Source organism: Lygodium microphyllum, chromosome 17 (assembly GCF_053477565.2).
Source record: "Lygodium microphyllum isolate KBCC chromosome 17, Lygodium_microphyllum_v1.1.10, whole genome shotgun sequence".
In the NCBI taxonomy this organism is placed as follows: domain Eukaryota; kingdom Viridiplantae; phylum Streptophyta; class Polypodiopsida; order Schizaeales; family Lygodiaceae; genus Lygodium; species Lygodium microphyllum.
Window position 1 is genome coordinate 78,521,244 of NC_141151.1, and position 24,934 is coordinate 78,546,177.

The 24,934-nt window shown below is 46.0% G+C and overlaps 1 protein-coding gene across 3 annotated transcripts in view; it reads right to left on the reverse strand.

The window, feature by feature from the left end:
• Positions 1 to 3,979: 3,979 nt before the first annotated feature.
• The window catches only part of LOC148022071 (MUS308 and mammalian DNA polymerase-like protein), a 161,640-nt gene continuing 140,685 nt past the window's right edge, over positions 3,980 to 24,934 (reverse strand). For 2 of the 3 annotated variants that reach the window (XM_087697683.1, XM_087697684.1), the window contains one exon: positions 3,981 to 4,497. In XM_087697683.1, coding sequence (XP_087553809.1) covers positions 4,427 to 4,497 — 71 coding nt within the window. In that variant the 3' untranslated portion in view covers positions 3,981 to 4,426. Of the gene's footprint in view, positions 4,498 to 24,934 lie in introns of all 3 variants that reach the window. The other variant, XM_087697682.1, reaches the window with a different exon arrangement.

Genomic DNA, 24,934 nt, shown 5'->3' on the forward strand with positions numbered 1-24,934 from the left:
CAATCCTCAACCAAATCAAGTCGCTAAGAACTTATATTGGTCCAAGTCGTATTGACTACATCCATGTGTTAGAGGAAGCACAAAGATCAAAGCTCAACTAAGAATACAATTGATAATAAAGAGAGTGTGTGAGATTGAAAACACGATTCCCAATACAATCTTGAAAAGAGTATAATGTGCAAGTACAAAGTACAACCCTTACACTTTAGGGTTGTTAATGCGTGTTCACACCTTAACGGTATAAAACACAATAAGTGCCCAAACTGTCTAACATAAGCACATTAAAAAGAGAAGACTAAAACTTGGGGAAAAAACCTCTCGTAAGAAGAGTAAAAAGTATCCCATTGTCCTACAGAGGATCACCGATACTTCTCTGTGAGCGTAGGCATGAGTCAAACCCAACAAATCCCTTACAATGAAGAGTAATCAACATACAAGGATCATTCACAAAAGAAGATCAAATTTAAAGCATTGCAAAATGCTTGAAATTTGTCATGAAAAAGAGCTTTGGTAAATATGTCTATCACATTAGTGGTGGTAGGACAATAGATAAGGCTAATATCTCTTAGATGTAGTCTCTCTCGAACAAAGTGATAGTGAATCTCTGTGTTTCGTGTGTGCATGAAACACTAGGTTCCATACCACTGCAATTGCACTTTGACTGTCAATAAACAAAGAAGTAGGCTCCGTGACATATACATCAAGATCAATCAACAAACGTCTCAACCATACACATTCATTTGTGATACTGAAACTTGCCTTGTATTTAGCTTCACAAGACGACATGGCAATAGTGGATCGTTTCCTGCTAAGCCAAGAAAGAAAAAATTTCCATCCGTAGAGTGATATAAATCAAAATCACTAACCCAATCTAAATCACTATAAGTAGTTGCAATGGTCCCCCTTGAGCATAAAGTAATCCAAGAGTCTTACTCCCCTACAAGTAACAAAAACCACACTTCATAGCTTATCAATGTGACATGCATGGGCTGTGCATATATCTGCAAATTGAATATCTAGCCTTGTGTTGCATAAATAAATTAGACATCCAACTATTGGAGTATTCATATGGATATCAAACAAATCATTGAATGTTTTAAGGATGCACAAGAAAGTGTCCATTGGATGGAAACAATGCAAGCTAAATTTCATTCTATTATAAAGAATCAAACATGGGATTTAATGGCATTCCCTATTGGGAAGAAAGCCATTGGTACAAAGTGGGTCTATAAGGTGAAAAGAAAGGCAAATGGATCCATTGACAAATATAAAGCCAAGCTTGTGGCCAAAGGCTATGCATAAAAAAATGCCATTGACTATGAGGAGACATGCTCCTACATCCTGTATGACTACCATTCGATCTATGGTTTCTTTTGCTTCCCATCATGGTTGGACTATACAATAACTTGATATTAAGATTGTATTTTTACATGGAAAACTTCAAGGAGAAGTGTATGTATAGCAACCCATCGGTTTTGCAGTTGAGAGATCCAAACACTTGGCATGCAAGCTAAAAAGGCTTTCTATGGTTTAAAGCAAGCTTCCCAAGCTTGGTATGCAAAAAATTGACGACTTTTTACTTAGCCTAGGGTTTAGTAACGACTCATCAGAGTCTACACTTTACATATGTAAAGAGGGGATCCTTGCTAGTCATATGTCTTTATATAGATGATCTTCTGCTCACAATGACACTAGGACAGAACAATTGGAGCAAGCGGACAAGTCAAACAAGGTGCTACATGTGACACATTGGTAGCTCTGACAATGCAAGCGTATGGGATAGGAGGCGTTAGCACTAGCGGCGACGGTGCATAACTAGAGCAAGGGTGTAACAAGTTGAAGGCTCTGCAGCAAGTAACGGACAAGACAGAGGTAGGTCAAGCTGTTAACAATGCAGGTGGTAGCTCAGCTTCTGGCGGTGGCCAAGAGCTCAATTGAGTTCAAGATCAATTTTGATATCAAATGTGAGGAAGCATAGAGATTGAAGCTCAGTTGACAGTACAATTGACAGTGAAGAGAGTGTGAGAGTAAAGTCATGACTCCCAATACAATCTTGAAAAGAGTGAAATGTGCAAGTACAAAGTTCAACCCTTAAACCTTAAGGTTACATGTGTTCACACCCAACAAGTGCAAAAAATGCTAAATGCCCAAATTGTTACATAAGCACATTAAAAAGGAGAATAAAACTGGGAAAAAAAAAGCCTCTTGTAAGAATAGTAAAAAGTACCCCATTGTCCTAGTACCGAGGATCGTTAACACTCCTCTGTGAGCATGGACGTGAGTCAAACGCGACACCATAATACATTGACTTAAATCTTAAAAATGTGTAAGTTATGTTATGATCTTTTAATCAAAACAACCCCTAGCATGTAAGATATGAGGGATTTGTACAAAAGCCAATACAGATCCACCAAACTCCATGTTTAGGATAAATTCTATTCTTGGCTCTCAAATCACCTCCTTTCTATGTTTGTTAAGCAAGGCATATTGAGTCGTACATTATGACCCGCCAAATCAGCTCATAGCTAAAATTCATGTACCAACAAATCCATACTCTCTTTCCTCATAGAGTAGAGTTTTTAAAAAATAAGTTTGGCAACTTGTTTATCCAATTCCAATCCCTTGGGAGAATGAGGGTTTAATGACCCAACATACTAGGAGAGAGATCAAACCCTTACACAAAAGTGGCCACCACTAGCTCACATCCAATAATAATACAAACTACCAATTGGCTAAATGCATCCTCAAGGTTGTGATCCCTATCCAAAGCAACATAAACATTTCAATCAATCCACAACTATAAAGCCCACTCTTAAGAAACTTCTTGATTTCCCTTATATTACTTGCTTTTCAAATCTTTCTTATTTACCCAAATTTAATAACCCTAGCAATTACCCTATTTTGTTGAAGAAGTTCTTTAACTTCCATCAATATTTTGAGATGATAAGCTAAAAACACTCCACACAACATCCATTTTCTTCACTTGATCCTTGTCCTTACACTTAGCTTAAACTTGTCATGGTTCTTATGATCATTAAGCAATCCAAAAATCTTTAAATCTCCCTAGCCCTCATTCGATTTGATATCAAGCACAAGCTTCTTAAACAATATGACCTATTTGTCTATAGAATAAATAGAGCCCCACCACCATTTGAACTCAATTTGCATTGACTTCAAGATAATCAAGTGGATCATTTTTGCAGCTCCATAAGCTATATTCTTTTCTAAGATCTTACAAACATTTTAATGTAGATGACAATCACTTTACTCAAGCCCATCATTCCATGTAGATGACACAAAACATTTCGTAATCCTTCAACGGGTGCACTCATTTGTTCATGAAGCCCAACATAATATATGAATGGAAGCGTAGAACCTTTTGTACTTCAATGTGCAATCATCTCTCCACCAAACCCATTCCGAGACTATAGGTAACATGTTATCTTCAACCCATTAAAAGGCTTGGCAAGACCATAGGATTTCAAATAAGTTCATGTAAATATTTTCAATGAAAACCATAGCAACATTATACTAAATTCTAGTGCTATTAACAAACAAGGGCAATGCCTTACTAATGTGACATGCAAATGTATGCTGATTACGTAATCGAATGCACGCATTGTATACTCCATGTTACGTTGGCTAACAAACAGAAGATTTTGTACGCACAAACAGAAGAGTTGTATCATGAAATCAACTCCTACCTCTACAAAAAACGACCTAGCTTGGCTAACAAAGCACATACTTATTAGGACTCGGATTACATTTGTAACTGCATCGTTTTGGTCAATTGGCAGTCATCTAACTTTTAGCTTTCATTTCTTTACTGGACTTGTTTGCTCACTCAAGATATTTTGAAAGTTGCTTCTACAAGGATGACACATTTAGGCCATAAACGACATAAATAGTGTAACTGCATATAACAATCCTACTACAATCAACACCAAATATATACCTCCTAACATTGGTTGTTTGTTAGATTTATCTAACAGCATTCAGACCATTTTAAAGTTTGATTACACATGCCATTCCCTTTTCATTTGAGAAAGCAAAACATAAAAATTCATCTGCAATAATCTCCTCAAATGGAGTACATAATAATCTCTAAACACCTGGCAATAATTGTCATTGCATTACATGTGCATTAATCAAAGGATAATACCCAATTGAGGCTTCCAACAGACCATTGGATTGCTTCAAATATAGGGCGACAAAAGCAATTATTTTCTTCTAGGCCAATATACATTCAGTACATTCAAAAGAGCCTCATGGTCCTCCCTGCCTCCCACACCCCAAAAGAAAGACAAAAAACAGAACAAAAAAGAATGATTGTACACTCCAAATATGAGTCAGAGGTTTCAATCAAGAACCACAACGATCCTTTTGTTGCTCTAACCCATGGAACTCGCATTTTGATAAGATAGCTTCATTGTATGCCTTCAAAAGGTTGTAAGGTACCCCACCTAGGGCCATATTTCAGCTTTACACGAAGAGGAACTGCAATTCAAAACCATACACACATTCAAAACAACTAGACTTAAAAGAGTTCTTCTCTTCCTCTATCTCTCTATCTCTCTATTCCTTCTCTAACTCTTTCTCTTTCTATTCTCTTCATCCTTCTTCTCCTTACTTTTCTTCTCTATTCTTCCTCTATATCTCTCTCTCTCTACCTATTTCTTGTTTATCTCTCCCTCTATACTTCTCACTTTCTTTCTATGCTAGAATAACCAACAGAAGGGTGGTGTAGAAAAAGAATGAGAAAGGCATTCAAAAGTTATCCTCAAAGGCTTTGTATAGAGCTTTCTAATATACCTCTCCCACTCTCATATTCTCAATGGTAGTTTGTTTGATGGTGACGAGGGTGTTGACTCTCTTTTTTTTTTTTCGTAATGGATGTTATATTTATAAAGTACTAAACAACAAAAGAGTTACAAAAGTCATGGCAAAGACACAGAGAAAATTGCCATATGCCAGGGAAGTAAGTCCTCCCAAGGGAGTAAGTCAGAGTGCCGAATGAGATCTATCTGCCAATGCAAGAGACCTTTAAGCCTAGCAATATGTCCCTGAACATTAGAGGCTGAATCAAAAAGAAAAGCATTCCGAATGGTCCAATTGTGCCAACAGCCCCAGTATCTAAGAAAGTGAAACAAGAACTTCATATGCGACTGTGCCAGTGTGGGGTATTTGGGCCGCACAAAAACCCAATCAAAAGGGCTTAGCGAGAAACCAACCACTGCTCGCCAAACCGCTGACAAGAGTGACCAGATTTTCTTAGCAAGAGGGCAATAAATAAATTGATGACGGGCCAATTCCACACTGGTGGTGCAAAAGAAACAATTACCATTGGAAATTCGACGCTTGGAAAGGGCTAAAGCAAGAGGAAGACCACCAATCATCACCCTCCAAAGAAAGACCTTGCATTTGAAAGGTGTCTTGTTCAACCAGCCCTCCATCACAGTTACCTTCCATCATGACTGAGATTTACACAATCCCCAAACAGTATTAGCTTTACTAACCAGCCATTGATGATCTTTAATCAGAAGATGATACACCTAGTTAGCTGAGGCCTTTTCCAAATTTAGCCGAATTGCAAGGTCCCAGTCTTGCCAGGGACAATCCAAAGCAAGGGCAGGAAAGGGTTGTCTGCTTTGGAGCACCATCAAAAGCTATCCCCATAAATCACGGTATCCACGAGGGATCCTGAAAAGCCTCCTGGCTATACAAAACGATATCAACACATTGCGACTCGCAAGGGTGGCATCTGCACAACTGAAGTCAAGCCCAAACGTGCCATGCGGTTAAATTTTGGTCTAAGCTCATGTTTGCCTTCCCAAGAAAGTAATCGCGAGGCTGCCAACAATTCCGGTTGAAAAGAGTTAGTAGCTAAGCAGTCCTCTGCTGGATGCCACTGAGCCTTCTGGAGAACCAATTTCCAGGAACATACCAAATGAGCAAGCAAGGATGATGGACTAGAAAACCAAGAGTTTGCATTAAGAACATGCCACCAGGAGCTCCGAATTTGGGTATTACCATGCACAAGCCCGTGATCCTCAAGAAAATAACGGGCTATAAAGACCCACAGGTGATGATCCAAGCACATGGCACGAAAAATAGACCAACAGAGTGCCAGCATATGAGTTTCGGCATCCAAAATAGCCCCACCACCCATGCGTTTGGGGGGACATGCATGCGACCAAGAAATCCATGAAATGCTTGCATGCAAGGAGTCCTTCCATAACATGAAACGAATGTACGTAGTAAGAGCATTCAATGTAGTAGTCTAAGGCACCAATGGCAAGAAATATGTGAGCATTGGCAACATAATTGTCTGAGCCACTTTGAGGCGAACATGGAAGGGCCAAGCCTGCAACTTCCAATACAGAAACTTACCTACCAGTTTCTGTGAAATCCACTCTAGTAGTTGCTTCGGCCGAACATCAACACCCAAAGGGTACCCAAGATGCCTGACAATGAAACCACGGGGAACAACCATTCCCTGCCAGTCCAATGACTGTAAATCTGACTCTGTGCAACTGAGAATGGCTAATTTCAAAGCATTGATATGAAGACCAAAAGCATGACAAAAAAGAGTCCAAACATCTAATGCTTTGCGAAGATTATCCTTGTCCGCACGCAAAATCATAAAGCTGTCATCAGCAAAGGATTGACTAATGAAGTGATGTCCAAAAGGAAGAGACAATCCAGCCAACTGAGTAGAAGCTGCCATATGAGATAACATCGAAAGAACCGGATGAGTCGCAAGGGCAAAAAAGAGAGGACTCAAAGGGCAACCCTGTCTCACAGAGCCTGCAAGGACAAATGGCTCGGTAACACCAACATTCAGCATAACTCGCGAAGAAGCCGCAACACTAATGGTGTAGATCAAACGAGACATCCGAGTACCAAAGCCCATAGTAGACATAAGTTCTGCAATGAAAGACCAATCTAAATAATCAAAAGCCTTTCCCAGGTCCAATTGAATCAATACCACCTCCTGATTAGAGTGCCTTGCATAGTCAATAGCAATTTGCACATTTAAGACATTAAGCAAAATGTTTCGGCCCTTAATGAAACCATATTGAAGAGGATGCACAATGGCAGGAAGATGCTTATGGAGCCGGTTTGCCATTACTTTGGAAAAGATTTTATACATAGAACCCATCAAAGAGATTGGTCACCAATGTTTCAACATAGACGGTGAAAAAACTTTTGAAAGCAGTTTGATAAGTCCTTTCCATGAGGAAGGCATGAACCCCGTTTCCCAAACCTGCTGAAACATAGCCGTCAATGGTTTCACTAGTCGGGTAGCAAAAACCTCAAAGAATTCATTGGTGAGACCATCCCAACTGGGACTTTTATCCTTGGGCAAGTGTAACAAGACATCCATAACCTCCGCCTCACGAATATCTGTCTCCAAAGTAGTTTGCATGTCATGTGGAACCTGATTGCAAACCCAATCATAGAAAACTGAGCGGGCATGAGTAATTTGGTCAGAAAGTGGAGTAGAACCAAGAAGGTCTAGAAAATAATTCCTGCACATATTCACAATAGTCTGAGGATCAATGACCATTTGACCTTCTGCATCCTGGAGTCTAGTCATATTCTCTTGAGCAAGAGATGCATGGAGAGCTCGAAAGAACTTATGACTCTGACAAGCACTATCTTGCAAATTCTCAGTCAAATTTTGCAGTTTGGCCTACTAATAAGATTTTAACTGAAACTCTTTAATAAGATCAGCCAAACGTATAGCCAATGGCAGCAGAAATACATCATTTGGAGTCTCCACCAGTAGAGAACGAACCAAAGCCAATAATTCCTCCACTGCTTGTCGACGCCGCCGACAAAGAGAGGCATGATGGATCCCATACTGCCGAACAACCCGCTGCACATTAGAGAGCGATCGTTCAAAAAAAGCATTGCCCTCAGAGGAGAAGTCCAATAAAAATCTATCAATCAATTGCTGCATATAACCCTGAAAGATTGAATGCTTCAGATAAGATGAGTTGAAACGCAAAGGGAGTCTATCAGGAAATTGCTTAAAAGGTGCAATGGGTTGAACAAGCATCTCAAGCTGAAGAGCAAAATGGTCTGACAACGCATATTGCTACAACACTTTCATTTCCAGCATCTCAAGAAGAAAAGCATCATATTGCATGATGTACATGGGGTCCAACCGCGACAAGGTAGTTGTATACTGCGCAGAATGAAAAGTAAACCCTGTAGAAGAAGGATGTAGCCATGACCAGAGATCTTGCTTAAGTACGGCAAGAGCAAACACATTCCACACACAGCTTTTCGGAGCGTTCATCACCGAATGCTCTGATGTGGACTGTCAAGGATCAACACACATATTAAAATCCCCCATCAAAAAACCCCATCTGCCAAGTGACAAGGAGGTCTGCAAAGTATTCCAAAGATCTGGACGGGATAAAGGGTCATTTGGAGCATAGAGCCCAAGCAACCATAAGATCTCTCCTTCAAATAGAACTTCAATCACCACAAAACGACCATGTACATCATTTTTAATAAGAACAAGGTGATATTTCTCATGTACAATCATAAGCACACCAGAACAATGCATGGCATGTGTCCCTACATAAAACAAGCGAAATCCATGGCAATCCACAACTTTTCATGCTTCACCGTGACTCTTGTGCTCAACAGCACACAAGACATCCCACTGATTCTCATGCAATAAACTCCACATGGCATGTTGCTTATTGTGAGAACAAATGCCTCGCACATTCCACGTGGCTCTCTCTCTCTCTCTCTCTCTCTCTCTCTCTCTCTCTCTCTCTCTCTCTCTCTCTCTCTCTCTCTCTCTCTCTCTCTTTTCGTAAAAGGTAATTGTATTAATTACGAAAAAAGAGTACAAGTTTTCATGATTACAAGATACACGAGGGCTCTAAGCCAACGTGTAAGATCCCAGTACTAAGCTACACAAAAGTTACACAAGTGATAGCAAAGACCCAGCGGAAATTGCCATATGCCAAGTAAGCAAGTCCTCCCGAGGGAGCAAGTCCGAGTGCCGAATGAGATCTAACTACCAATGCAAGTGACCTTTAAGCCGGGCAATGTGTTTCGGTACATTAGAGGCGGAATCAAAAAGAAAGGCATTCCGAGTGGTCCAATTGTGCCAGCATCCCCAGAATCTGAAGAAGTGAAACAAGATCTTCATATGCAACTGTGGCAGCGTGGGGTATTTTGGTCGCACAAAAACCCAATCGAAAGGGGTGAGCACGGACCCCACCACTGTACGCCAAACCTGTGACAAGAGCGACCAGATCCTCTTGGCCAGTAGGCAAGAAATAAATCGATGCCGGGCCGATTCCACAGTAGTGGTACAGAAGAAACAATTGCCATTCGAGATTCTACGCTTGGAAAGGGCCGAGGCAAGAGGAAGACCACCAATCGTCACCCGCCAAAGAAAGACCTTGGATTTGAACGGTGTCTTATTCAACCAGCCCTCCATCACCGATGCCTTCCACCATGACTGAGATTTCCGCAAACCCCATACAGAATTAGCTTTAACAGCCAGCCATTGATGATCTTTCATCAGAAGATGATACACCTGATTAGCAGAGGCCTTTTCCAGACTCAACCGGCCTGCAAGGTCCCAGTCCTGCCAAGGGCGATCCATCGCAAGGGCAGGAAAAGGTTGCCTGGCCTGAAGTACCAGCAGAAGCTACTCCCATAAGTCATGGTAGCCCCGCGGGATCCTGAAAAGTCGCCTGGCCGTACGAAACAATGCGAAGACATAACGACTGGCAAGGGTGGCGTCTGCAACTGAAGACACCCCCAGGCGGGCCATGCGGTTAAATTTTGATCGAAGCTCATGTTTGTCTTCCCACAAAAGTAATCTTGAGACTGCCAACAATTCCAGTTGAAAGGAGTTAGCATGCAAGCGGTCCTCCACTGGATGCCAGCTCGCCTTTTGGAGCACCGCTTTCCAGGAGCCGACCAAATGCAATAATAGAGAGGAGGCGGGGCTGGAAAACCCAGAGTCTGCATTAAGGACATGCCACCAGGAGCCCCGAATTTGTGTATTCCCATGTCGAAGCCCGCTGTCCTCCAGAAAATAACGGGCTATAATGGTCCACGGGTGATGATCCACGCACATAGCGCGAAAAAGTGACCAACGAAGGGCCAGCATATGAGTTTCAGCATTCAAAATAGCCCCACCACCCAAGCGTTCGGGAGTACATGTATGGGACCACGAAATCCACGAAATACCTGCGTGCAATGAATCCTTTTTCCATAACATGAAACGAATAGGGCGAGTGAGAGCCTTCAAAGTAGTAGGAGTCCAGGGCAGCAATGGCAAGAAATATGTGAGCATTGGCAGCATAATTATTTGCGCCACTTTGAGGCGGACATGAAAGGGCCACGCTTGCGACTTCCAATACATAAACTTAGCTGCCAGTTTCTGTGAAATCCATTCCAGTAGCTTCTTTGGCCGAACATCAACACCCAACGGGTACCCAAGTTGCCTGACAATGGAGCCGGGACAACCTGACCCTGCTAACCCAATGACTGTAAATCCGACTCCGTGCAGCTGAGAATGGCTGATTTGAAGGCATTGATGCGAAGATCCGAAGCATGACCAAAGAGTGTCCAGACATCCAATGCCTTGCGAATGTTGTCCTTGTCTGCACGCAAAATCATAAAGCTATCATCAGCCAAAGATTGGCTAATGAAGTGCTGCCCCAAAGGAAGAGACAATCCGGCCAGTTGATCAGAAGCTGCCATTGAAGATAACATTGAAAGAACCGGGTGAGTCGCCAGGGCAAAGAAGAGAGGACTCAAAGGGCAACCCTGTCTCACCGAGCGTGCAAGGATAAATGGCTCTGTAACCCCACCATTGAGCATAATACGCGAAGAAGCCTCAGCACTGATGGTGTAGATCAACCGGGACATCCGCGCACCAAAACCCATAGCGGACATAAGTTCAGCAATGAAAGACCAATCTAAATAGTCAAAGGCCTTTTCCAGATCCAACTGAATCAATACCACTTCCTGGCTAGAGTGCCTTGCATAGTCAATGGCCATTTGCACATTTAAGATATTATCCAGAATGTTGCGTCCCTTAATGAAACCATATTGAAGAGGATGCACAATAGCTGGAAGGTGCTTGTGGAGCCTATTCGCCAGGACTTTGGAAAGATTTTATACATCGAGCCCATCAATGAAATTGGTCTCCACTGTTGCAACATTGACGGCGAAGGAACCTTTGGAAGCAATTTGATAAGGCCTTCTTTCCATGAGGAAGGCATGACCCCTGTTTCCCAAACCTGTTGAAACATGGCCACCAATGGCTTCACTAGTTGGGTAGCCGAGCAGTCAAAGAATTCATTGGTGAGGCCATCCCAGCCAGGGCTTTTATCCTTGGGCAAATGTAACAAAACATCCAAAACCTCCTCCTCACAAATATCTGTCTCCAAGGTAGCTCGCATATCAAGTGGAACCTGATGGCGGACCAGATCATAGAAAACTGAACGTGCATACGTAACCTGGTCAGAAGGCGACGAAGAACCAAGAAGATCCCGAAAATAATTCCTGCACATATCAACAATGGTGTGCGGATCAGTAACCATGCAATCTTCTGAATCCTGAAGTCTGGTCATATTTTCTCGAGCAGGAGAAGCATGCAAGGCGCGAAAGAACTTATGAGTCTGGCAAGCATTATCTTGCAAATTGTCAGTCAAATTGTGTAATTTGGCCTGCTAATAGGATTTCAACTGAAATTCTTTGATAAGATTGGCCAAACGCTGCGCCAGCGATAATAGAAAATCATCATCTGGGGTATCCACCAGAAGCAAACGAACCAAAGCCAGTAAGCCTTCCGCTGCATGGTGATGCCTCCGACAAAGAGAGGCATGATGTATCCCATATTGGCGAGCGACCCGTTGCACATTAGAGACCAGTCGTTGAAAAGAAACTGTGCCCTCAGAGGCAAAGTCCAATAAAAATCTCTCAATCAATTGCTGCATATAGCCCTGAAAGATTGAATGCTTCAAATAAGAAGAGTTGAAGCATAAAGAGAGTCTATCCAACTGCATAAAGGGTGCAATAGGTTGTGCCAGTATCTCAAGTTGGAGAGGGAAATGGTCGGACAATGCATATTGCTGCAATGCTTTCATTTCCAGCATCTCAGGAAGAAAGTCATCATCGTGCATGATGTACATTCGGTCCAACCGCGACCATGTAGATGCATACTGCGCTGAATGAAAAGTAAACCTTGGAGAGGACGGATGTAACCACGACCATAGATCCTGCTTAAGAGCCGCAAGAGCAAAGACATTCCACGTCCGCCTTTCCGGAGCATCCATCACCGAATGCCCTGAAGTGGACTGGGAAGCGTCAACACACATATTGAAATCTCCCATCAAGAAACCCCTTCTGCCAAGTGACATGGAGCTTTGCAAAGTCTTCCAAAGATCCCGACGAGATAAAGGGTCATTCGGAGCATAGAGGCCCAGCAACCATAAGATCTCTCCTTCAAATAAAATTTCAATTAGCACAAAGCGGCCCTGCACATCATTTTTAATAAGAATAGGCTGATATTTCTCATGGACAATCATAAGCACTCCAGAATAATGCCCAGCATGTGTCCCTGCATAAAATAAGCGAAAACCATGGCAATCCACCACTTTTTCTGCATTACCGTGACTCTTGTGCTCCATCGCACACAAGGCATCCCACTGATTCTCATGCAAGACAGTCCACATGGCATGTTGCTTATGGCGAGAACAAATGCCTCGCACATTCCACGTGGCTATCTTCATATATCTGAAAAAAGAAAAATCAGGAAGGAGGCACCGCTTGCCTCGATTTCACCTTGTCAGCTAGAATGTCAAGGACACCATCATCCAGAAAATCAGCTAAGACTGCAAAAGAATTCGGCTGGCCAGCTTTAGAAGTAGATGGGATATCCACTGTCTTAGGGGTGGCGCGGGGATAATGACGATCCCAGGGTGGAATCACATTGCCTTTAGAATCAAATGCCAACTTAGCAAGCGGGCCCTTGGACCCGTCTGTATATACTTTCCTCGTAGACTGATTACGAGGAGCAGAAGGAGCCATAGTAAGTGCAACATGCGGTGAAGAGAACATTTCTTTCCTGCCCATATACGTGCGCATTGAATCCTGTGATACCGCAGGCCCAAAATCTGGCAAAGCAGCATCCAACTTCTTACCTTTTTTGGGACGTGCCTCTATCCATTCACTGTTACGAGAATCCAAACCCAAAACCTGTTGTTTACCTTTATCCAAAACACTGGGTGGTTGGGTTTCCTCCTGTGAGGGAGCATCAAGCACCATGTCATCCCTGGGCGGCACAACATGCACATTATCTGAAGACCGCCTCTCTGGGCATTCGGCCATAAAGTGTCCCAATTTACCACACGAAAAGCAGTGTCCCGCAAAGTTACCCCATTTCAAGCGAAAATGTAAAGGATGCATGCCAAAGCAATTAAGGCGCAGCCACGCAGGCCTCTTCCTAGTAGTGTCCCATAGCATACACAAACGGTTTCTATTCATTGCCCTTAGGCTTGGGGGGACCAGGACCGTTCCCAATACGGCCATGGCATCCTTTAACAATGGCCAATAAACAGCCGGGCAATTTTCCACCTCAACCCATACCGGGCATTCACGTTGAAGCAGACACTGAAAGTCTACCATAGGACGCCATGGCACGACATGGACCAAGCGGCGATCAAAGAATAATGGTAGTTTGGACAGGAACTCAGTCCGATGCTTGTCCGAGTTGAGCAGTACCTCATAGAAGCCATTCACGTTGAAGCAAACACTGAAAGTCTACCATAGGACGCCATGGCACGACATGGACCAAGCGGCGATCAAAGAATAATGGTAGTTTGGACAGGAACTCAGTCCGATGCTTGTCCGAGTTGAACAGTACCTCATAGAAGCCTCGAGATCCAACAAAAATCTCCTCAACACACTCCCCTTGCAGTAAATGATGCAACCACTGGCGAATATGGGAAAGCACTGGGATCCTGCCAGTGAAGAAGAATATAACTGCACAGTCATAAAACACTGAAAAAGAGCACAGGACCGTTTTCGGATCCACCGTTGCCTCCAGAACCTCTTCAGTTCCCGCATCAGAAAAAGCGTCATGATTATGCTGGACATAGTCGTCAAGCAACGTATTGGCAAACTCTAGCAAATGCTCGCAGTCAATTTCCTGAGAATCCACAGAATCAGAGGCCACCTGAGCATACGAACGATCCTGATGACCGATTATCTCTTCAGGCGTAGGCTTGGAGCGTTTACCCGCAGGCTGAAAGTCAGGAGCAGGCGGCATCTCCTCTGTACATGGCACCATATCCTCCGGTTCCTCTGCATCAGAATCCGGACCAAGCGCGGCTACCGTTTGTTCAATAAAAGCCATATCCAGGCCAGCCATGCTTCTCTCTGATCAGAGGCGGGATTGCAAAAACCGTGCACCACCCGGATGCAGCAACCGGACTGCAACGGAGAACAAGACCGACACGCGTAGATAAACCGGGGTGCCCGGCAACAGGTCAACCACAGGTGAGGCTTACACGCAGCTGCGGCCGGCCTGCACGCTGCGACGGGCAGCGATTGACAGGCAGGAGGCAAGGCAGACGTCAGGCGTGAAGCGCGTCAGACGTCAAACGTCAGGCGCTCCAGGTACAGGCGACGGGGCGCGTGCGTCAGGCAGGGCAGACGTCAGGGCTGACAAAGGCGGGTCGACACTAGGCGTGGACGAAGGCGGGCAGACGTCCGTGTTGAACGAAGGCAGGCGTTTGCTGGTCGTGGACGAAGGCGGCAAGAACTGACGACGCACCACGCTCGACTGGCGCAGGTACAGACGCAGGTGCTGACGAGCGGGCTGCAACAACCGACGAGGGCAAGGGCAGCACAGATGCGACGACCTGGTCGCTAGGTTGCGCGCCCTCCATCGCTCGACCTCGTTCCCTCTCCATACTCTCTCTCTCTCTCTCTCTCTCTCTCTCTCTCTCTCTCTCTCTCTCTCTCTCTCTCTCTCTCTCTCTCTCTCTCTCTCTCTAAAATCTCTCTCTCTCTCTCTCTCTCTCTCTCTTTTCGTAAAAGGTAATTGTATTAATTCAAAAAAAGTACAAGTTTACTCGATTACAAGGTACATGATGACACTAAGCCATCATGTAAAAAGGTTCCAGTACTAAGAGTTACAAAGTCATGGCAAAGATGTAGATGAAATTGCCATATGCCAGGGACGTAAGTCTTCCCGGGAGAGTAAGTCAGAATGCTGAAGAAGATCTATCTACCAATACAAGAGACCCTTAAGCCTAGCAATATGCCACTGAACATTACAGGCGGAATAAAAAAGAAACGCATTCCGAATGGTCCAGTAATGCCAAGAGCCCCAATATCGAAGAAAGTGAAACACGAGCTTCATATGTGGCTGTGCCGGTGTTGGGTATTTGGGCTACACAAAGACCCAATCAAAGGGCCTTAGCGAGAAACCAACCACCGCTCTCCAAACGGCTGATAAGAACAACCATATTTTCTTAGCAATAGGGCAAGAAATAAATCGGTGGCGGGCGGATTCGACACTGGTGGTGCAAAAGAAACAGTTGCCGTTGGATATTCGTCGCTTGGAAAGAGCCGAAGCAAGCGGAAGACCCCCAATCATCACCCTCCAAAGAAAGACCTTAGGGTGTCTTGTTCAACCACCCTTCCATCACAGTTGCCCTCCACCATGACCGGGATTTACGCAATCCCCATAGAGCATTAGCTTTAGTAACCAACCATTGATGATCTTTAATCAGAAGATGATAGACCTGGTTAGCGGAAGCTTTGCCGAAACTCAGCCGGCCTTCAAAGTCCCAATCCTGCCAAGGACGATCTGAAGCAAGGACAAGAAAGGGTTGTCTGCTCTGGAGCACCATCAAAAGCTGTTCCCATAAATGCCTGTATCCACGAGGGATCATAAAAAACCTCCTAGCTGTATGAAATGATATTAACACATTGCGATTGGCAAGGGTGGCATCCGCGACTGAAGTTAAGCCCAAACGTGCCATACGGTTGAATTGTGGTCGAAGCTCTTGTTTACCTTCCCATGAAAATAACCGCGAGACTGTCAGCAACTCCAGTTGAAAAGAATTAGCAGCTAAGCGATCCTCCGCCGGATGCCACTGAGCCTTCCGGAGGACCAGTTTCCAAGAACATACCAAATGGGCAAGCAGTGATGAAGAGAAACCAGAGAACCGAGAATCGGCATTAAGAGCATGCCACCAAGAACTCTGGATTTGGGTATTGCCATGCCAAAGCCCATGCTCCTAAAGGAAATAATGGGCTATAATGACCCATGAATGATGATCTGAGCACATGGCGCGGAAAAGAGACCAACGGAGGGCCAGCATGTGAGTTTGGGCATCCAAAATAGCTCCTCCACCCATGCGTTTGGGGGTGCAGGCATGCAACCAAGAAATATGTAGTAGTAGTCCAGGGCATTGAGAGTAGTAGTAGTCCAGGGCAACAAGGGCAAGAAATATGTGAGCATCGGCAACATAATTGTCTGGGCTACTTTGAGGCGAACATGGAATGGCCAAGCCTGAGACTTCCAATACAGGAACTTAGTCGACACTTTCTGAGAAATCCACTGTAGAAGCTGCTTTGGGGAAATCTCTCTCTCTTTTTTTTTTTTTCGTAAAAGGTAATTGTATTAATTACGAAAAAAGGTACAAGATAACTTGATTACAAGATACATGACGCCAATCCAGGCCATCATGTAAAGAGGGGCTAAGTGCTACATGTTACAAAGTTATGGCAAGGGGGCAGATGAAATAGCCATAAGCCAGGGACGGAAGTCCTCCCTAGAGAGCAAATCAGAATGCCGGAGAAGATCTAACTGCCAATACAAAAGGCCCTTAAGCCTCGCAATATGTCGCTGAACATTATAGGCGGAGTCAAAAAGAAAAGCATTCCTAATTGTCCAGTTATGCCAACAGCCCCAATATCGAAGAAAATGATACATGAGCTTCATATGTGGCTGTGCAGGAGTGGGGTATTTGGGCTGCCCGAAAACCCAATCAAAGGGGCGCAGCGTGACTCCAACCGCTCCTTGCCAAACAGCCGACAAAAAGAACCAGATTTTTTTTGCGACAGGGCAAGAAATAAATCTGTGGCGGGCTGATTCCACCGCAGTGGTGCAAAAGAAACAGTTGCCATTGGAAATTCGTCGCTTGGAAAGAGCCGACGCAAGCGGAAGACCACCAATCATCACTCTCCAAAGAAATACTTTACATTTGAAGGGGGTCTTGTTCAACCAGCCCTCCATCACAGTTGCCCTCCACCAGGACCAGGATTTTCGTAGGCCCCATAAAGCATTGGCTTTGGTAAGTAACCATTGTTGATCTTTGATCAGAATATGATAAACTTGATTAGCAGAAGCTTTGCTTAAAGGCAGCCGGCCTTGTAGGTCCCAATCCTGCCAGGGATGATCTGAAGCAAGGGCAGGAAAGGGTTGTCTGCTCTGGAGCATCCGCAAAAGCTGTTCCCATAAAGGCCTATATCCCCGCGGAATCCTGTAAAGCCTCCTGGCTGTACGAAATGAGATAAGCACATTGCGTCTCTCTCTCTCTCTCTCTCTCTCTCTCTCTCTCTCTCTCTCTCTCTCTCTCTCTCTCTCTCTCTCTCTCTTCGTAAAAGGTAATTGTATTAATTACGGAAAAAAGGGTACAAGATAACATGATTACATGAGTACAAGAGACATGAGGGCCCTAGGCCAACGTGTGGGAAATCCCCGTACTAATGCACTAAAAAGGTTACACCAATCATGGCAAGGACCCAGAGGCAATTGCCAAATGCCAGGAATGCAAATCCTCCGGAGGAAGCAAGTCGGAGTGCCTGATGAGATCTAGCTGCCAATGCAAGAGCCCTTTAAGCCTTGCAATATGTCTCGGTACATTAGAGGCCGAATCAAAGAGAAAAGCATTGCGCGTGGTCCAAATGTGCCAGCATCCCCAGTATCTGAAAAAGTGAAATAAGATCTTCATATGTAACTCTGGCGGTGTGGGATTCTTTGGGCGCACAAAAACCCAATCGAAAGGAGTCAGTGAGGACCCCACCACTGCGCGCCAGATTTGCGACAAGAGTGACCAGATATTCTTGGCGAGCGGGCAAGAAAGAAAACGATGTCGGGCCGATTCCGCCGTAGTGGTACAGAAGAAACAATTGCCATTCGAGATTCGACGCTTGGAAAGGGCCGAGGCAAGAGAAAGACCACCAATCATTACCCGCCAAAGAAAGACCTTGCATTTGAAAGGTGCCTTATTCCGCCAACCCTCCATCAGCGTTGCCTGCCACCATGACAGCGATTTCCGCAGTCCCCAAACAGTATTAGCTTTCACACCCAGCCATCGGTGATTTTGAATGAGAAGATGATACACCTAATTAGTAGAGGCCTTTTCCAGACACAACCGGCCTGCAAGGTCCCAGTCCTGCCAAGGGCGATCCACAGCCAGGGCAGGAAAGGGTTGCCTACCCTGAAGTTCAGACGAAAGCTTCCCCCATAAATCACGGTATCCGCGCGGGATCCTGAAAAGTCTCCTAGCAGTCCGAAACGATACAAGGACATTGCGAGTGGCAAGGGTAGCATCCGCAATCGAAGTCACACCCAAACGGGCCATGCGGTTAAATCTTGGTGTGAGCTGATGTTTATCTTCCCATGAAAGTAATCTGGATACTGCCAACAATTCCAGCTGAAAGGAGTTAGTCTGCAAGCGGTCCCCTAATGGATGCCAACGGGCCTTTTGGAGCACCACTTTCCAAGAGCCCACCAAGTGCAGTAACAAAGAGGAAGAGGGACTGGAAAATCGAGAGTCAGCATTAAGGACATGCCACCAGGAGGCCCGAAGCCGTGTGTTACCCTGGCGGAGCCCGCTGTCCTCAAGAAAATAACGGGCTATGATGATCCACGGGTGATGATCCACACACATGGCACGAAAAAGAGACCAACGAAGAGCCAGCATATGAGTTTCTGCATCCAAAATAGCTCCACCACCCATGCGCTTAGGGGTACATGCATGTGACCATGAAATCCAGGAAATGCCTGCCTGCAGTGAATCTTTCTTCCATAGCATCAAACGAATGGGATGAGTGAGAGCCTTCAAAGTAGTAGGCGTCCATGGCAGTAATGGCAGGAAATACATTAGCATTGGTAGCATAATTGTCTGAGCCACTTTGAGGCGGACATGGAATGGCCAGGCTTGCGACTTCCAATACATAAACTTCGCTGCCAGTTTTTGTGAAATCCACTCCAGCAGGTCCTTTGGCCGTACATCCACCCCCAAAGGGTATCCAAGATGCCTGACAATGGAGCCACGGGAAACCACCTGGCCCTGCCAGCCTAATGACTGTAAATCAGGCTCCGTGCAACTGAGAAGGGCTGACTTAAAGGCATTGATGCGAAGACCAGAGGCCTGACCAAAGAGCGTCCAAACATCTAATGCCTTTCGAATGTTGTCCCTGTCCGCCTGCAAAATCATAAAGGTGTCATCAGCCAAAGATTGGCTAATAAAGTGCTGCCCCAAAGGAAGAGACAACCCTGCCAGCTAAGCAGAAGCCGCCATTGAGGATAACATTGAAAGGACCGGGTGAGTCGCCAGGGGAAAGAAGAGAGGACTCAAAGGGCAACCCTGTCTGACCGAGCGTGCAAGGACAAATGGCTCTGTAACCCCACCATTGAGCATAACTCTTGAAGAAGCCACAGCACTAATGGTGTAGATCAATCGGGACATCCGGATACCATAGCCCATAGCAGACATGAGATCTGCCATGAAAGACCAGTCCACACAGTCAAACGCCTTTTCCAGGTCCAATTGAATCAATACCACTTCCTGACTGCAGTGCCGCGCATAAGTCAATAGCCATTTGCACATTTAAGATATTATGCAAAATGTTGCGGCCCTTAATGAAGCCATATTGGAGAGGATGCACAATAGCTGGAAGGTGCTTGTGAAGCCGATTTGCCAGCACTTTGGAGAAGATTTTATACATCGCGCCCATCAAAGAAAGTGGTCTCCAGTGTTGCAGCTTTGACGGCGAAGGGACCTTTGGAATCAGTTTCATAAGGCCTTCTTTCCATGAGGAAGGCATGACCCATGTTTCCCAAACCTGCTGAAACATGACCACCAATGGCTTCACCAACTGCGTGGCCGAGTTCTCAAAAAATTCATTAGTGAGACCATCCCAACCAGGACTTTTATCCTTAGGCAGGTGCAACAAAACATCCATAACCTCCTCTTCGCAAATATCCGCCTCCAAAGTGGCTTGCATATCAAATGGAACCTGCTGGCGGACCAGATGATAGAAGACCAAGCGGGCATGCGTAACCTGGCTAGAAGGCGAGGGAAAAGAACCAAGAAGATCCATAAAATAATTTCTGCACATATTGATAATGGTCTGCGGATCAGTGACCATGCGACCTTCCGAATCCTAGAGTCAAGTCATATTTTCGCGAGCCAGAGAAGCATGCAAGGCGCGAAAGAACTTATGAGACTGGCAGGCACTATCTTGCAATGTGTCAGTCAAGTTATGCAGCTTGGCCTGCTGATAAGATTTCAACTGAAACACTTGAATAAGATGGGCCAAATGCATCTCCAATGACAGCAGAAAATCATCATCTAGAGTATCCACGAGCAACGAACGGACCAAAGCCAGTAAGTCCTCTGCTGCATGTCGACGTCGCCGACAAAGAGAGGCATGATGAATCCCATACTGCCGAGCAACCCGCTGCACATTAGAGAGCAGCCGTGCAAATGAAGCCAAGCCCTCAGAGGCGAAGTCCAATAAGAACCTTTCAATCAATTGCTGCATATAGCCCTGAAAAATTGGATGCTTCAAATAAGAGGAGTTGAAACGTAAAGGGAGCCTATCCAGCAACTGCATAAAAGGTGCAATAGATTGTGCCCGCATCTCACGCTGGAGGGGGAAATGGTCCGACAACGCATATTGCTGCAAGACCTTCATCTCCAGCATCTCGGGAAGAAAATCATCCCCCTGCATGATATACATTCTGTCCAACCGCGACCAAGTAGTTGCATATTGTGCGGAATGAAAAGTAAACCCTGAAAAAGAAGGGTGAAGCCACAACCAAACATCTTGCTTAAGTACGTGCAAAGCAAAGGAATTCCACACCCGGCTTTCCGGCGTATCCATTACCGAATGCCCTGAAGTGGACTGAGAAGAGTCAACACACATATTGAAATCTCCCATCAAAAACCCCCTTCGGCCAAGTGACATGGAGCCCTGCAAAGTCGACCAAAGATCCCGTCGGGATGCGGGATCATTCGGAGCATAGAGGCCAAGCAACCATAAAATCTCTCCTTCAAATAAGACTTCGATTACCAGAAAGCGGCCCTGCACATCATTTTTAACAAGAACAGGCTGGTATTTCTCATGGACAATCATCAGCACGCCCAAATAGTGCGTAGCGTGTGTCCCTGCATAAAACAGATGGAATCCATGACAATCCACAACTTTTCCTGCTTCACCGTGACTTTTGTGCTCAACTGCACACAATACATCCCACTGGTTCTCATGCAAGACAGTCCACATGGTATGTTGCTTATCGCGAGAGCAAATGCCTCGCACATTCCACGTGGCTATCTTCATATATCTTCAAAAAAGGAAGTCAGGAACGAGGCGCCTGTTGCCTCGATTTCACCTTTTCCGCGAGAGCATCCAGGACACCCTCATCCAGAAAATCAGTCAATACTGCAAACGAATTCGGGCGACCTGCTTTAGAGGTAGAAGAAAAATCCACTGCCTTGGGAGTGGGGCGGGGATAACGCTGATCCCAGGGTGTAATCACATTACCTTTTGCATCAAACGCCAGCTTAGCAGGTGGGCCCTTGGAGCCGTCTGTATAGACTTTCCTTGAAGACTGATTACGGGGGGCAAACGGGGCCATAGTACGCGCAGCCTGCTGTGAAGTGACCATTTCTTTCCTGCGCGTATACGTGCGCACGGAATCCTGGGAAGCATTAGGCCCAGGATCCGCCAGGCCTGCATCCAACTTTTTACCTTTTTTTTGACGTGCCTCAATCCAATCAGTGCTAGGGGAATCTAAACCCCGGACCTGTTGTTTGCCTTTATCCATGACATTAGGTGGCTGAACGGCCTCCTGTGTCGGGGCATCAAGCACCATGTCATCCTTGGGCAGCACAATCTGCGCATCCTCAGAAGACGGTTGCCGTTCCGGGCATTCGGCCATAAAATGCCCTAATTTACCACATGAAAAGCAGTGTCCGGTAAAGTTGCCCCATTTCAGGCGAAAATGCAAAGGATGCATGCCAGAACAATTGAGGCGAAGCCACGCAGGCCTTTTCCTGGCTGTGTCCCATAACATGCATAAACGGTTTCGGTTCATAGCCCTGAGGCTTGGGGGAACCAGCACTGTTCCCACAACCGCCATCGCATCCTTCAACAATGGCCAATAGACCGCCGGACAATTTTCCACTTCCACCCACACCGGGCATTCTCGTTGAAGCAAACGCTAGAAGTCGGCCATAGGGCGCCATGATACAACATGGACCAAGCGGCGATCAAAGAATAGTGGCAACTTGGAGAGGAGCTCAGCTCGATGCCTTTCCGATTTCAACAGCACCTCATAAAAGCCGCGAGGTCCAAGGAAGATCTCCTCAACACAGTCCCCTTGCAATAAATGGTGCATCCACGGGCGAATATGTGAAAGCACTAGGATCCTGCCAGTGAAGAAAAGTATAACTGCACGGTCATAAAACACCGAGAAGGACCGCAAGACTAATTTCGGGTCCACCGTGGCTTCCAGCACATCATCTGTTCCCGCATCAGAAAAAGTTTCATTATTATGCTGGACATAATCGCCAAGCAGAGTATTGGCAAAGTCTAGCAAATGCTCCCAGTCAATTTCCTGCGAATCCACAGGTTCAGAGGCAACCTGCACATAGGAACGCTCCTGAGGACCCATTGGCTCGTCAGAAGTATGCTTGGAGCGTTTGCCTGCAGGCGGCAGTTCAGAACCCGGAGGCAGCTCCTCCATGCATGGCACCATATCCTCCGGCTCCTCTGTATCGGAATCAGGGCCAAGGGCTGCCACCGTCCGGTCTAGAAAATCCATATCTAGGCCAGCCATAGTGCTGTCTTCTCGCTTTCGCTCGCTCCTCTCTCTCTCTCTCTCTCTCTCTCTCTCTCTCTCTCTCTCTCTCTCTCTCTCTCTCTCTCTCTCTCTCTCTCTCTCTCTCTCTCTCTCTCTCTCTCTCTCTGTGCAAGTCCCGAAGACCTGCAAAATCAGGGAACCACCCGGCTGCAGCAACAGGACTGCAACGGGGCTCCTGTGGAGAACAGGACAGACACACGCAGATGAACCGGGGCGCACGGTAACGGGGCAGACACCGGTGAGGCTTCAACGCGGCTGCATCAGTCCTGCACGTTGACGCAGAGCAGTCGACCACAGACGGAGTTCTCTGCACAGGGCAAACGTCGACGGGGCAGGCGTCAAAGGGTCAGGCACAGGCCAGGCGTCGAGGGGGCAGATTTGAAGGGCGCTGCTCGCTGGCGCAGAACCAGCAACCAGCGGCGGCGGATCTGGCGTGCAGATGTCGGGCGTCAACGGAGCCGTGCGATAGAGGGCGCAGGTTAGGGCGACGGCAGGGTGCGCGATTCACAAGCTAAACGGGCGACGGTAGCAGGTCGCACAGGACTGGGCGACGTCAGGGGCCGTTCTCTCTCTCTCTCTCTCTCTCTCTCTCTCTCTCTCTCTCTCTCTCTCTCTCTCTCTCTCTCTCTCTCTCTCTCTCTGTGTGCACGTGCTGTGCGCCTGCAGATCCAGGCTATCGCAAGTCGGCCACCACACACGCGCCTGCAAAAGCACACAAAAAACACAGCATGGAGGGGCAAGAGCCGAATCCTGGTGGACGCGCTGCCCTAGACGAGCAGAAGGTGCAGGGAAAATCGCGGCAGCAGGAACGTCCCGTCACGGCCAGATTCGCCATCTCTCTCTCTCTCTCTCTCTCTCTCTCTCTCTCTCTCTCTCTCTCTCTCTCTCTCTCTCTCTCTCTTTCCGTAAAAGGTAATTGTATTAATTACGAAGAAAGTACAAGATTACATGATTACACGAGTACAAGAGGCACGAGGGCCATAGGCCAACGTGTGGGAAATCCCCGGACTAGGGTACTAAAAAGTTACACCAATCATGGCAAGGACCCAGAGGCAATTGCCAAATGCCAGGAATACAAATCCTCCCGAGGGAGCAAGTCAGAGTGCCTGATGAGATCTAGCTGCCAATGCAAGAGCCCTTTAAGCCTTGCAATATGTCGCGGTACATTAGAAGCCGAATCAAAGAGAAAAGCATTTCGGGTGGTCCAAATGTGCCAGCATCCCCAGTATCTGAAAAAATGGAATAAGATCTTCATATGTAACGGTGGTGGTGTGGGATACTTCGGGCGCACAAAAAGCCAATCGAAGGGAGTCAGTGAAGACCCCACCACCGCGTGCCAGATTCGTGACAAGAGTGACCAGATATTCTTGGCGAGCGGGCAAGAAAGAAAACGATGTCGGGCCGATTCCGCCGAAGTGGTGCAGAAGAAGCAAGTGCCATTCGAGATTCGACGCTTGGAAAGGGCCGAGGCAAGAGGAAGACCACCAATCATTACCCGCCACAGAAAGACCTTGCATTTGAAAGGTGTCTTGTTCTGCCATCCCTCCATCAGCGTTGCCTGCCACCATGACAGCGATTTCCGCAGGCCCCAAACAGCATTAACTTTCACGCCCAACCATTGGTGATCTTTAATGAGAAGATGATACACCTGATTAGTAGAGGCCTTTTCCAAACTCAACCGGCCTGCAAGGTCCCAATCCTGCCAAGGGCGATCCATAGCCAGGGCAGGAAAGGGTTGCCTACCCTGAAGTTCCGAGGAAAGCTTCC